Source organism: Anolis sagrei, chromosome X (genome assembly GCF_037176765.1).
Source record: "Anolis sagrei isolate rAnoSag1 chromosome X, rAnoSag1.mat, whole genome shotgun sequence".
NCBI classification, from domain to species: domain Eukaryota; kingdom Metazoa; phylum Chordata; class Lepidosauria; order Squamata; family Dactyloidae; genus Anolis; species Anolis sagrei.
The window spans coordinates 50,218,317-50,232,665 of NC_090034.1; the positions used below are offsets into that span (position 1 = coordinate 50,218,317).

Consider the following 14,349-nt stretch of genomic DNA (forward strand, 5'->3'; position numbering starts at 1 on the left):
TCACTACAATGTTTGAATCATAAATAACATCAAGTTCTGACTTACGGTTTAACGATAATAGATATCACCAATCTCTACAAGTTCAGTAACTGTCTTTGTATCATAGGACTAGTTAAAGTTCTAGATTAAGTCCCCTAAGTGCTCGTTATTACTCTTCCATCATTACAAGTTGTGAGCTGGGCTTTAGCACAGCAGGTTAACCGCCAGCTGCTGTCAATCTTGCCAACCGAAAGGTTGACAGTTCAAAGCCCGGGTCAGGGTGAGCTCCTGACCTTTAGCCCAGCTTCCACCTACCTAGCAGTTTGAAAACAGTAATGTGAGTAGAGAAATAGGTACTGCTAAGTGGGGAGGTATTTAAGGTACCTATAAGGAAATGCTCGAAAAATGCCGGCAATTCGAACAAGTAGGAAGTTTACAAACAAAGCTCTTCGGCAGGGAGATGGATTGACAGCAACCTTCCTGGTGGCCGGAACCGAGCACAGCCTCCAAGAAGCCAAAGATGGGAAAGCCTATATATACCTCTATCTATGTACAGTTGTCTGTCTTGTCTATGTATAAACGGCATTGAATGTTTGCCGCATATGTATGCTCTGTGATCCACCCTGAGTTCCCTTTAGGATGAGAAAGGTGGGATATAAATATGGTAAATAATAATTATAATTATAATTATAATTTATACCCTACTTTATATCTCCCGCAGGAAACTCAATGCAGCTATGTATTTATTATTATTATTATTATTATTATTATTATTATTATTATTATTATCACCCTGCTTTATCTCTCCCAAAGGAGACTCAAAGCAGCTTTTTGATCCCGTCTTCACTACATGGAGAGGGCATGGAAATGTCTTCTTGTTCTTTCAAGTGATGGCGCTAGCTAAATGAATGATAATAAGGAGGATAATAAGGTGGGCTGCACAATGTCCCTCCCGCAGAAGCAAAGTTTTTGCAGTTTAATCAACTTTTCCCATGTCTTTAGGAGAGAACGAATTAGGAAATGACATTCTTCACCTAGGAAAAAAAATAATCACCAACTCAAGTCCCTCTGGGGAGAAGGGATAATGTAATTGTAAGATACTTTGAGTCCCTCTGGGTAAACAACAGTTAATAGTAACCACAACAACAAGAATAAGAATACCTTGGTGGAGCGGGTTTTGCTAAAGACATTCCAAAACCGCAGCGTCTCATCCCCGGCTCCGGTGACAATGGCCTCTCCATCAGGCGACATTGCCAGGTAAAGGACTCTGTAGGAGTGGCCGGTCAGCTTGGCCACCTGAGTCAAGGAAGGATACTTCCAGACAAGGATCTGGTTCTGCGAGTAGCCATGAGTGCTCACCTGGGGAGAGAAGGCCTTCTGGTCAGAAAGACAAAGGGAGAAAATGGACAAGCAGAACAGATGAGGTTGGCCATTGGGAACTATGGCGGAATGTATAGGGCTAAGGCATTACGACCTACAGTGATACCTTGACTTAAGAGTTTAATTCGTTTTGGGGCAAGTTCTTAACTCAAAATGCTCTTATCTCAAAGAAAATTGCCCGTTGAAAAGCAATTAATCAATTCTGCCCCCCGCCCAAAACCCCAATTTTCCCCAATCTTTATTAGGATTCAAAGACCAAATTTGCTCAGCGGAGATTCATAACAGCAGGACGAGTGCAATGCAAGATGCACATGAACAAGGGTAAGAACACTGCAAATAGATACATGACCTACAAGCCACTCTAAGCCCCTTTGCAGAAGCATATGAGAAGCTCAGCCTCTCATTGAACATTGGGAAAACCAAAGTGCTATTCCAGCAGTCACAACAATCCCTGTGCAATGCCAGAAATATAGCTTAGTGGTGTAATGTTAGAAAATGTTGACCATTTCCGCTCCCTTGGCAGCCACTTCTCCACAAAAGTCAACATTGACACTGAAATACAACACCGCCTGAGCTCTGCGAGTGCAGCATTTTTCAGAATGAAGCAGAGAGTGTTTAAGGGTTGGGATATCCATAGGGAGACCAAGGTGCTTGTTTACAAAGCTATTGCCCTCCCAAACCTGCTATACGCCTACGAAATGTGGACTGTCACATGCAACTCCTGGAACGATTCCATCAGCGTTGCCTCCAAAAAATCCTGCAAATCTCTTGGGAAGACAAGCGGACAAATGTCAGCATGCTGAAAAAAGCCAGCATTGAAGCGATGCTCCTACGCCATCAATGCCACGTTGCCTGAATGCCCGAAGATCACAGTTTCCCAAAGCAGTTACTCTACTTCGAACTCAAGAACGGAAAATGGAATGTTGGTGGACAGGAAAAGAAATTTTAAAAATGGGCTTAAAGCCAACCTCAAAAATTGTGGCATAGACACTGAGAGAGAACTGGGAAGCCCTAGCCCTTGAGCGCTCTAACTGGAAGTCAGCTGTGACCAGAAGTGCTGCGGAATTCAAAGAGCAGGAATGGAGCGCGAAAGGGAGAAACATGCCAAGAGGAAGGCATGTCAAGCCAACCCTGATCAGGACCGCCTTCCACCTGGAAACCAATGTCCTCACTGCAGGAGAAAAGCAGATCAAGAAGCGGGCTCCACAGCCACCTACAGACCCACTAAGATACTACACTTGCAGGACCATCATCCTCCAACAATGAATCAATACAAATCTCCGAATGACAAAATGGGACCACCGGAGCTTTGCACGGTTCTAAATCCTTACCAGTTCGTTGGCGTGCTTGGACCAGGCCAGGTTGCAGACCTGTGACCCTGTGTCAATGCACTGCAGGGGCTGCCCAGTCAAGGTGTTCCAGAAGCGGATGCACCGGTCGGCTGTCCCGCCTCCGGAGGCCAGCAGCCCGTGTTGGTGGGGAGACCAGGCGATGGCTTTGACGGCCGCAAGGTGCTCCGTGTACTGCTGGACGGGGCTGAGGCTCGAATGGTTCCAGACCAGGAGCTGTGGGTTGGTGAGAGTGGAGAGGAAGGGATCAGAAAGGCTGCATGGACTAGAGTACAGGGTCCACAAAATGTATTTTTCAAAACGAGAAATAGGATGGGTGACGCCTCAACAGGGATCTCGGATTCTTAGTAGACCCCAATCTGAACATGCAGCAGCTAAAAAAGCCAATGCGATTCTAGGTTAAAGCCTAGACTTAGACTCGAGGAGAGGCGGGTAAGAAATAAAATTCTTATTTTTATACATTTGGTTTGAAAACAAGGAATTGTGAACGGGATCTAGTAGTCTTAGTCGAGCCCCAATCTGAACATGTCACAGAATCAAAGAATCCTAAGGAGCCCCCAGTGGCGCAGAGGTTGTGAGGAAGATGAAACTCTTTGACATTAGATTGGAAGAGACCTGGTGTGCCATCCAGTCCAACCCCATTCTTCCAAGAAGCAGGAAAATCCCATTCAAAGCACCTCTGACAGATGGCCACCCAGTTTCTGCTTTAAAGCCTCCAAAGGGGATTCCACCATACAGAGAGAGTTCTACTGCTTAACAGCTCTCTCTTACAGTTAGGAAATTCTTCCTAACATTCAGATGGAATCTCATTTCCTGTAGTTTGAAACCATTGCTCCATTGCATCCTAGACTCCAGGGCAGCAGAAAGGAAGCTTGCTCCCTCCTCCCTATGACTTCCCCTCACATTTTATACATGGCCCTCACCATGTCTCCTTTCAGCTTCTCTTCCGCAGGCTAAACATGCCCAGCACTTTCAGCCGCTCCTCATAGGGTTTGTTCCCTAGACCTTTGATCCTTTTAGTCACCTTCCTCTGGACACCTTCCAGTCAACATCTCCCTTCAATTGTGGTGCCCAGAATTGGACACAGTGTGATTCTAGGTAAAGGCAGAAGAGAGGGCTAGCACGACTTCCCTGGATCTAGGCATTAGACTCCTATTGATGCAGGCCAGAATCCCATTAGCTTTTTGAGCTGCCACATCATATTGTTGGCTCATGTTCACCTGCCTGTCCACGAGGACACCAAGATCTTTTTCACACATACTGCTGTTGAGCCAGGCACCCCCCCCCCAATTCTGTTACCTTGCATTTCATTTTTTTTGCCTAAATAGAGTACATGTGAAAAAGATTGAGGAGAGGCAGGTAAGAAATAAAAATAATGATGATGATATTATTATTATTAGAAACACAACAAGATGAGTCCACAGCAGACAAGATCACTCTGCTGGCTGTTGTATTGGATCACACGTAAAACACTTCCCAAGTGTCTAGGACTGTGTGATGTATCGGCGAATTATGCATGCAGATCCCAGTAAGGTTGCCTTCTGCAGCTGGCAGGTGGTAATTTTGTATTATTATTATTATTATTATTATTATTAGATACACAACAAGATGTGTACACAGAAAACAAGATCACTATGCTGGTTTTGTATTGGATCACACATCAGACCCTTCCCAGGTGTCTAGAACTGTGTGATGTATCGGCGAATAATGCGTGCAGATCCGAGTAAGGTGGCCTTCTGCAGCTGAAAGATGGTAATTTTGTCAGTGCCGATTGTGTTTAAGTGCAGGCCCAGGTCTTTAGGCATTGCACCCAGTGTGCCGATCACCACTGGGACCACCTTGACTGGCTTGTGCCAGAGTCTTTGCAGTTCGATCTTTAAATCCTCGTATCGTGTCAGCTTTTCCAGTTGTTTCTCTTCAATCCTGATGTCGCCTGGGATTGCAACATCGACAATCCATACTTTGTTTTTTTAACACGATTGTGAGGTCAGGAGTGTTGTGCTCCAGTACTCTGTCAGTCTGAATCCGGAAGTCCCAGAGGAGTTTGACATGTTCATTTTCTGTAACTTTTTCAGGCTTGTGATCCCACCAGTTCTTTGTCGCAGGCAGGTGGTATTTGTGGCACAAGTTCCAGTGGATCATTTGAGCAATGGTGTTGTGCCTCTGCTTGTAGTCTGCCTGTGTGATCTTCTTGCAGCAGCTGAGGATGTGATCTATTGTTTCATCTGCTCTCTTGCAGAGTCTGTATTTGGGATCTGTCACCGACTTTTAAATTCTGGCTTTGATGGCATTTGTTCTAATTGCCTATTCTTGGGCTTTTTCAGAGTTCCATTTGTGAGCCACATCCATGTTTTTTCTTTAACAATTTTGTTCTCTATTAATAATAATAATAATAATAATAATAATAACAACAACAACAACAATAACAATAATAGCGTTTGAAAATATTGTGAAAGGGATCTAGGAGTCTTACTAGAGCCTCAATTTGAATATGAGTCAATGCTGTGATGCAGCAGCTAAAAAGGCCAATGAAATTCTAGGTATATCTAGATATAAGACTTGAGGAGAGGTGGGTAAAAAATAAAATAATAATGATAATGATGATAATAATAATAATAATAATAATAATAATAATTGTACATTTGGTTTGAAAACAGTCATTGTAAAAGGGGTCTAGGAGTCTTAGTAGAGCCCTAATCTGAACATGAGTCGACAATGTGATGCATTAGCTTAAAAAGCCAATGTGATTCTAGGTTAATGTCTAGACTTAGACTTGAGGAGAGGCAGGTAAGAAATAAAATAAAAATTAATATGTGTTGTCGAAGGCTTTCTTGGCTGGAATCCCTGGATTGCTGTAAGTTTTCTGGACTGTCTGGTCATTTTCCAGAAGCATTCTCTCCTGATGTTTCACCAACATCTATGGCAGGCGACTCTATTATTCCTTTCCACCAAATGCCAAGGATGCCATCCTGCCCCTGAACCAGTGCTTGCCAGCAGTGATGGACTGGAAGAGGGCTAATAAGTTGAAATTAAATCCAGAAAAGACAGTCGGAAGGTGCATCAGGTTATAGCGTTACAGCCTGTGTTGGACAGGGTCACATTCCCCCTGAAGACACAGGCTCACAGTCTGGGGGTGATCCTAGACTCATTGCTGACTCTGGAATCCCAGGTGTCAATGGTGACCAGGAGCACCTTTGCATAGTTAAATTCATGCGCCAGCTGTGCTCGTACCTTGAGACACCAGATATGGCCATGGTAGTGCATGTCTTGGTTACTTCCCGCCTGGGCTACTGCAACGCTCTTTACATGGGGCTGCCTTTGAAGGTAGTTCAGAAGCTGCAATTAGTGCAGAGATCGGTGGCCAGATTGCTAACAGGAGCACCATACCATAAGAGGATGACTCCAATGCAGCGGCAGCACCACTGGCTGCTGATCTGTTTCCGGGCTAAATACAAAGTGCTGGTTGTTACCTATAAAGTCCTAAATGGTTCAGGCTCAGACTATTTGCAGAACCACATCGTCATATACAAACCGGCCCAAGCCTTGCAAATCTGTAGAAGAGGCCCTTCTCTCGGTCCAACCCCTGACTCAAGCATGTCTGGTGGGAATGAGAGAGGGGGCCTTCTCCGTAATCACTCCTGGCCTCTGAAACCCCCTCCCAAATGAACTGAAAACTTCTCCCTCCCTCCTCTCCTTTAAAAAGGTGCTAAAAACAAAACTCTGCACTTTGACATACGGAGAGGAGGAAGACTAATATACCTGACATATACTCTCACCTACTTCCAACAGACCTCACAACCTCTGAGGATGCTTGCCATAGATGCAGGCGAAACGTCAGGAGAAATGCCTCTAGAACATGGCTCTATAGCCCGAAAAAACCCACAAGAACCTAGTGATTCCAGCCATGAAAGCCTTCGACAATACATTAAATTTTTATTGTTGGTTATTTTGTTTGTTATTGAGTTTTAGAGTTTTATATTGTTCGATACGGTTTGCCCTGATGTAATTCTGTTTGAATGTTTTCACTTTTTGGCACTGAATGTTTACCATATGTGTTGGAAACCTCCCTGAGTCCCTTTGGGGAGATTATTTTATTATTATTATTATTATTATTATTATTATTATTACACAAAACCACAGTATGTCACAGCAAACAAGATCTATATGCTGGAAATAATAACCAATCTGACCAATATCCTTCTATATGTCCTCTGAAGCACTTTATCTATCTGTTGGATTGATCTCCCTACATCACTCTCTAAAACCCCCATGTTTAGACACACCCTACTCTGTACACGTGCAGTGTTTTAAAATTTTAATTTATCACATCTGGCCCTGCCATAGTATCTTAAATCTGTTGTGTGTTATTACTTATATGTTTAGTTATATTTTTATATTGTTTTATTTTGCTTTGTTGATGGACTGTTGTATTTGTGTTTGACGGGCTTGGCCTCATGTAAGTTGCCCCGAGTCCCTTCGGGGAGATGGTGGCGGGGTATAAATAAAGTCTTATTATTATTATATTATAATTATTATTTCGTATCACAAAATCACAAGTCGAACACTTCCCAAGTGTCTAGGACTGCCTGATGTATTATTATTATTATTATTATTATTATTATTATTATTATTCTACCCCATATGCAGGAAGAGAATTGCACTGATTCTTTCAAGGCAAGCCTCGAGTGCCATACCTTGTTGTCATTCCCGCCGGATGCCAGCAACTGGTGGTCCGTGGACCATTTCAGGCCACAGACCTCCTGCCGATGGCCCTGGAGGCGCCGCTCAGACTGCAAAGGAGGGGTCCGGATGTCCCGCTGGAGGATCATGCGGTCCCGGCTGCCGGAAGAGAGCTGGTCCGCATTCCACGCCAAGGCGCCTGCAATAAATAGGATATGTGGTTTGAAACTGACATTGTATGAAAGGTTTATGGGTGGGGGTCTATATAGTCTAATCTATATAAATAAAAATTTAATGTTTGTTTGTGGGATTAACATAATTCAAAAACAACGGGACGAACTGTCGCTAAATTTGGCCACAAGACACATACTAACCTAAGGAGTGACCATCACTCAAAAAATTGATTTTGTCATTTGGGAATTGTAGTTGCTGGGATTTATAGTTAGCCTACAATCAAAGAGTCTTCTGAACTCCACCAATGATGGAACTGAATCAAACTTGGCACACAGGACTCCCATGACCAACAGAAAACACTAGAAGGGTTTGGTGGGCATTGACCCTGAGTTTTGGAGTTGTAGTTCACCTACATCCAGAGAGCACTGTGGACTCAAACAATGATGGATCTGGACCAAACTTGGCATGAATATTCCATATGCCCAAATATGAACACAGATGGAGTTTGGGAGAAATAGACATTAATATTTGAGAGTTGTAGTTACTGGGATTTATAGTTCACCTACAATCAAAGAGCATTCTGAACCCCACCAATGACTGAATTGGGCCAAACTTCCCACACAGAACCCCCATGACCAACAGAAAATACTTAAGGTCATCCAGTTCAATTCCCTTCACCATCGTCATCAAAGCCCTCCTGACAAAGAGCCATCCAGCCATAGATATAGATAGATAGATAGATAGATAGATAGATAGATAGATAGATATGATTTACACACATATAGATATAGTATTCCAGATTTGAAAGGGACCCTAAAGAAGGACAATTATATGTTGCATGTTCCAGAGTAGGCAAACCAGACACTCTCCACATCAACACTGACAAAGAAACAAGAAGACATACTTTTAACCCATAAGCATAAAGAAATTACATGTATTAGAAACCAACACTTTCTCATTACTTTATTTTCCAGATCACCAGACTGGGCCACAGCAGCGTGTGGCAGGGGAAGGCTAGTAATAACATAATAATAAACTTTATTTATACCCCACCACCATCTCCCCAATGGGGACTCCCCGGGGGGGGGGGGGGGGGGCTAACATGAGGCCAAGCCCTTTTACACAATTAAAAAAACGCAATAAAATACAGAATACAAAAAACTAAATGCATCAGCAAATAAAATACAATAACAAAATAATAATAGGATGCTACCCTAAGACTGAGGCCTGGAAAACTCCAAAAGGAGAATTCATGAACTGTAACGGAAAGTTGCTGAACTACTGACATTGATGGCCAAAGACAAAAGATTAACTTGCGGGGGAACACAACATGTTTATATGACCAGAGACATTGACTCTTTTAAGTTAAGTCAGCATTACATTAAGAAGGAAAACCAACATCAGTTAAGGGAGCCAAACAAAGCTCCTTAAGAAGGAAACCAACATTTATCTGGAACTGATGGAGTCAGCAGGGTCTCACTGGAAAACAACATGTCATTCATTTACAACTTTTTGGAGCAACATCAGCAAGAAATCTATACACATAATAAAACAGAAAATATGTGTGTGTGTGTGTGTGGTTGGGGTGTCCACTTACACCGACAAGCTGCTGTCTCTACAAACAGTTCTAGTTCCCATTACTCAGGATACACCAATAGCCCACCACCCAAGTGAAGGTTTTTGTACGGGAACCATTCCAGCCTAGATTTTCTGTGTTTCCTCCACCACAGACATCCCAGTGTTTTTTACTCTCTCCACTGGTGTGGAATTTGCATGATCCCATCCACTCCCTCTCTCTCAACCCTTTCCTACTCTTTTCAACTCTATCTGCACAACAAGCAGAGCAGAACTAATCAGCAACGAAACATACTGGAGGAGTTTGGAAGATTAACTCCACGTGGTGAAAGCTGTAGTTCACCCTGCATCAAGTCAGAGCACTGTGACTCTACTGACTGGACCACATATGGCACACAGAACCCCCATGACCAACAAAAATACTGGAGAGGTTTGGGGGGGAATTCAACTTGATTTATAGTCGTTGTAAGTACTGGGATTTATAGTTCACCTGCAATAAGAGAGCACTCTGAACCCCACCAAGTATGGACCTAGAAGTAATTTGGCACACAGAACCCCCATGGACAACAAAAACACAGGAGGGCTTTGAGGAAAATTCACCTTGATTTATAGGAATTATAGTTCACCTACATCCAGAGAGCACTGTGAACGCAAACAACAATGGATCTGCACCAAATTTGGCAGGCATATGAATACTGGTGGGTTTCGGGTGGAATTGACCTTAACATTTGTTAGTTGTAGGTACTGGGATTTATAGTTCACCTGCAATCAAAGAGCATTCCGAACCCCACCAATGATGAATCCTCGTGACCAACTGAACATACTGGAGGGATTCGAGGGAACTGACTCATCATGGTGAGGGTTGTCATTCATCCTGCAGCTGGAGAGCACACTGAACCCCACCAATGATGCATCTAGAGCACATTTGCCAATATGATGCACTAAGTATTGAGGGAGTTACCTTCAACTCTAAAAAGTCCAGGCCAATTCCCCTCAAAATCCACAAGGATTCAAATTTGGGCATATCAGGTATGCATGCCAAGTTTGGTCAAGATCCATCATTGTTTGGGTTCATAGTGTGCTCTGGATGTAGGTGAACTACAACTCCTATATATCCTTCCAAAGACCTCCAGTATGTTTTGTTGGTCGTGGGGCTTCTGTGTGCCAAGTCAGTTCCAGGTCCATCATTGGTGGAGATCTGAGTGCTCTTTGACTGCAGGTGCACTATACATCCCAGGACCTACAACTTCTATAAATCATTGTGAATTCTTTCCAAACCTCCCTAGTATGCTCATTTGCTGATCAATTCATCTGTTTGCTGTCTGCCATAGAAAAGAATAGGAAAGGGTGAAGGGAGAGGCAATGAGTGTGGTCATGCAAATTCCACACCAATGGAGAGAGTCAGAAATACTGGGATGTCCGTGGTGGAGGAAAAGCATGAAATCTAGGATGAAATTGTCCCAAAATGAAAACCTTTACTTGGGTGGTGGGCAGTATGGTATTTGTGGAGGACATTGGCAGGGCTCTTGGACATGTTCATGGCGCTCACTCTAACCTACAATGTCATTGGAGGGAGGGCCTTTGGTGTCTCCTGAGTGGTGGGAGCTATACCTGCTTGTAGAGGCAGGAGCTTGTCTGTGTAAGTGGACACTCCAGCCACGCATATACATACATATTTCCACTTTTATTATGTATATGGATTTATGACACGCCTGAAGCAACGAAAGAAGGAGAGATGGATGGGTGAAACTAAAGTACCGCCCCCAAACCCTGCAAATCGAAAACTTGGTGGTTCCAAATGGGGTTTATACATTTTCATACAAAGGTGTCTCATCCCTTACCCACTCTGGCTGTGTGGCCTTCCAACATGGAGAGCTTTTTCCCCGCAGCAGCATCCCAGATCTGGACAAAGCCTTTGTGGGTCCCGACGGCCACCAAGTTGCCCTGAAAGTGGGACAAACCAAAAAGCAAATGAAGAGACTTCACAGAAAGTGGTAGTACCTAAAGCTTCGCCTTTGGGTCTACTGCAAGCCTCTTCAACCTATGTTTTGGACTTCAGCTCCCAGAGTATTATTACCCTATATACTTGAGTATAAGCCAACCCAAAAATACCAAACTGGGGAAACATATTGACTCACGTATAAGTCGAGGGTGGGAAATGCAGCAACTACTGCTAACTTTCAAAACAAAAATAGATACCTATAAAATTACATTAATTGAGGTCTCAGTAGGTTAAATGATTTTGAATGTTTACATAAAACTGTAGTTTAGGATAAGTCTGCCCAACTCTGATTAAATCATTATTCTAACCTTCTTCAAAGTAAATGTGCTTACGTATCCCTTCTAATAATCACCACAGTTTATTTTAACTATACATTTTGGGGGAAATGATGTGTGTATATGAATAAAGAAAAGTGGGAAAGACTGGCTCGGGGGGGGGGGGGAGGTTGAAAAAGTGGAAAAATGAAGTGGAAAAGGTGTAGCTGGAAAAGTAGAACAGATGGGGGTAGAAAGGGGCAACTGGGGAAGGGGGAATGACTGAAGTGTGAAAGGGGGCTGGAAACTGGGAAAGGTTGGGAAAGTGGAACTGGACAAGTGGGAAAGACCCCAGTCAAGAGTATGAAGACAGGATTGGGAAAAGCTGGGGAAATTAGGGTGGGAAAGAGAGGCAGCTGGAAAGGCTTCCAATGGGGAAAGGAAGATTGAAAAATGAAAAAGAGTGGGGTGCAAAAGGAGGGGGCTGGAAAAGTGGAAATATTAGAGTGGGAAGGGGGCAAGTGGAGAAGTGGGAAAGATTGAGGTGGGAAAGGGGGCTGGGAAAGTCTGGGGTGAGAAAGAGGGGCTGGGAAAGTGGGAAACTATAGTGGGAAAAGGGGAAAGGCTGAAATGGGAAAGAGTGGCTGGAACCTGGGAAAGGCCAGGATGCAAAGGGAGTGGGAAAAATGAGAGAGAGGAGCTGGGGATACTAAAGACTGGCTGAGGAAGGGGGGAAAATAGTAAAAGGGAACACCAGGTTGGGAAAGGGGGGCTGGAAAAGTGGGGGAAAAACTAAGATGGGAAGGGAGGAAGTGGGAAGGACTGAGGAGAGGAACTGAGGTGCGTGGCTTCTCCTCCTCTCTCAGTACAACAACCAAAATGGGTTCTTGCGCCAAGAAGGGGGGAGAGAGAGGTGTGTGCTGTGCCGAGAGAGGAAAAGAGGAAGGCACCTGTGCTGCGCAAGAGGGGAGGAGAGGAAGGTGTGTGCTGCACCTAGGGAGGAGGGGAGAAAGGCATGAGCGCTCTACCCACAGAGGAGCGGAAGCGCAAGAGAGTGGAAAGAAGCACGTTGTGAGAGAGAGGAGAAAAAAGCATATGGTACGTTGAGAGGAGAGGAAGGTGCCAAGAAAGGAGAGGAAGGTATGCATCTTGTGCTGAGAGAGCAGCAGAGGAAGGTGCACGAGCTGTGTGAGAGAGGAGGAAAGACGCACTGCGCAAAAGAGGAGCGAGAAAGGAGGAGAGAAAGGTACGCATGGTGTGTGAGAGGGGAAGAGAGGAAGACGTGTGCTGCACCAAGAGAGGAGGAGAGGAAAGTACGCACACTGCACCAAAAGAGGAGGAAAGCGAGTGCGCTGTACAGAGAGAGCAGAAGAAAAAGGTGCGCGAGCTGTGCAAGAGAGGAAAGGTGTACTGCGAGACAGAGGAGCGAGAAAGGAAGAGAGGAAGGTGTGCGGTGCGCTGAGAGCGGAGGAGAGGAAGGCATGCGCTGCGCCAAGAGAGGAGGAGAGGAAGAAGAGCTGCGTTACTGTGTGGAGAGGTGAGAGTCCTGGAGGGAAGGCCTTCTTTCAGCCTTCCCACCAGGATCATCACCTGAATATAAGCCAAGGGGGGCTTTTTCATCCTAAGAAAAAGGCTTATACTTAAGTAGATACGGTACGTTCATTTACACCCCGCGTTTTCTCTCCACAAGGAGACTCAAAGAGGCTATATAACTACGTCCATTCCCAAATATTAAGTGCTTTTGCAGCTTGGGGACATACACAACCATGGTATAAAGTTTCTCTCTTCCTCCCCCCCTCCCCTCTATATATAATATTTCTCTTTTCTTGCCAGCTGAAGGTCTTGTGGCCCCTTCCCTGCCTAATGAGACTGTCACTAAAATGCTTTCCAAGCACACTGGTGGACAACATTAACGGTGACCAGCTCATGCTGAGAGATGTGTTCTCTCTAGGAAACTCTAGATCAGGCATGGGCAAACTTTGGCTCTCCTGCAGGTGTTTTGGACTTCAACTCCAACCATTGTGGGAGTTGAAATCCAAAACACCTGGAGGGGTGAAGTTTGCCTATGCCTGATCGAGATCCTTTAGCGGAATACCACAAAACAGCAAGGATACTGACCCGCTCTGACCATCCCACAGAGGTGACTGAATCGCCTTCCACAGAGAGGTCGCACAGTCGCGTCACCTTGGTGGAAAAACATTGTAAAGAGAGAGAACTCCAGAAAGGGATTGCAAAGACATTAACAATTAATGAACACTGTATTAATTCCTCCAAATGTGCCCACTGGAAAGCCTAGTGACAAAGACTGAGCATTCCATATCCAGAATATGAAAATACTCCAAAATGCTGATTCCTTTCTGATGATTCAGTGTACCCAAACTTTGTTCCTGGCACGCAATTATTAATACATATCATATAAAATGACCTTCGGGCCACGTATAAGGTCCATCTATGGTTTAGACGTGTGCCCTGTCTTCTTTTGTAAATATTTGGAAAATTATTTGAAAATTCTGAAAGTTTTGGTCCCAAGTATTTTGAATATGTGACGCTCAACCTGTACAACATTTCCCAATTAGAATGTATTTAAATTATTATTATTATTATTATTATTATTATTATCCCGCTTTATCTCACCAAAGGAGACTCAAAGCAGCTTAACGTAAAAGCATCAGCATACAATTTAAATATACAATTATTATTATTATTATCATCATCATCATAGGAAAATCTTCATAGGAAATCTAATACGAAACAGGAGCTTTTTTGTTGAGTTTTAGAGCCAGAGAATCAAATGGCAAAAACAGAAGAATGGCCTGCCTCAGGGGAGCACGCTTGCTCAATCAATGTTTAACATTTACACAAATGACCAGCCACTGCAAGAAGAGACAGAGAGGTTCACCTATGCTGATGACTGTGCCATGACCGCCCAAGCAGGGAGCTTTGAAATGGTCAAACA

General features: G+C 44.0%; 1 protein-coding gene across 2 annotated transcripts in view; it reads right to left on the reverse strand.

Moving 5' to 3' along the window:
• FZR1 (fizzy and cell division cycle 20 related 1) overlaps window positions 1-14,349 on the reverse strand; it is a 37,526-nt gene that overhangs the window by 3,123 nt on the left and 20,054 nt on the right. For both annotated transcript variants that reach the window (XM_060785181.2, XM_060785180.2), the window contains exons 8-12: window positions 13,512-13,577; window positions 10,979-11,081; window positions 7,403-7,587; window positions 2,691-2,924; window positions 1,141-1,338 (exon numbers count right to left, since the gene is read on the reverse strand). In XM_060785181.2, coding sequence (XP_060641164.1) covers window positions 1,141-1,338; window positions 2,691-2,924; window positions 7,403-7,587; window positions 10,979-11,081; window positions 13,512-13,577 — 786 coding nt within the window. The remainder of the gene's footprint in view (window positions 1-1,140; window positions 1,339-2,690; window positions 2,925-7,402; window positions 7,588-10,978; window positions 11,082-13,511; window positions 13,578-14,349) is intronic.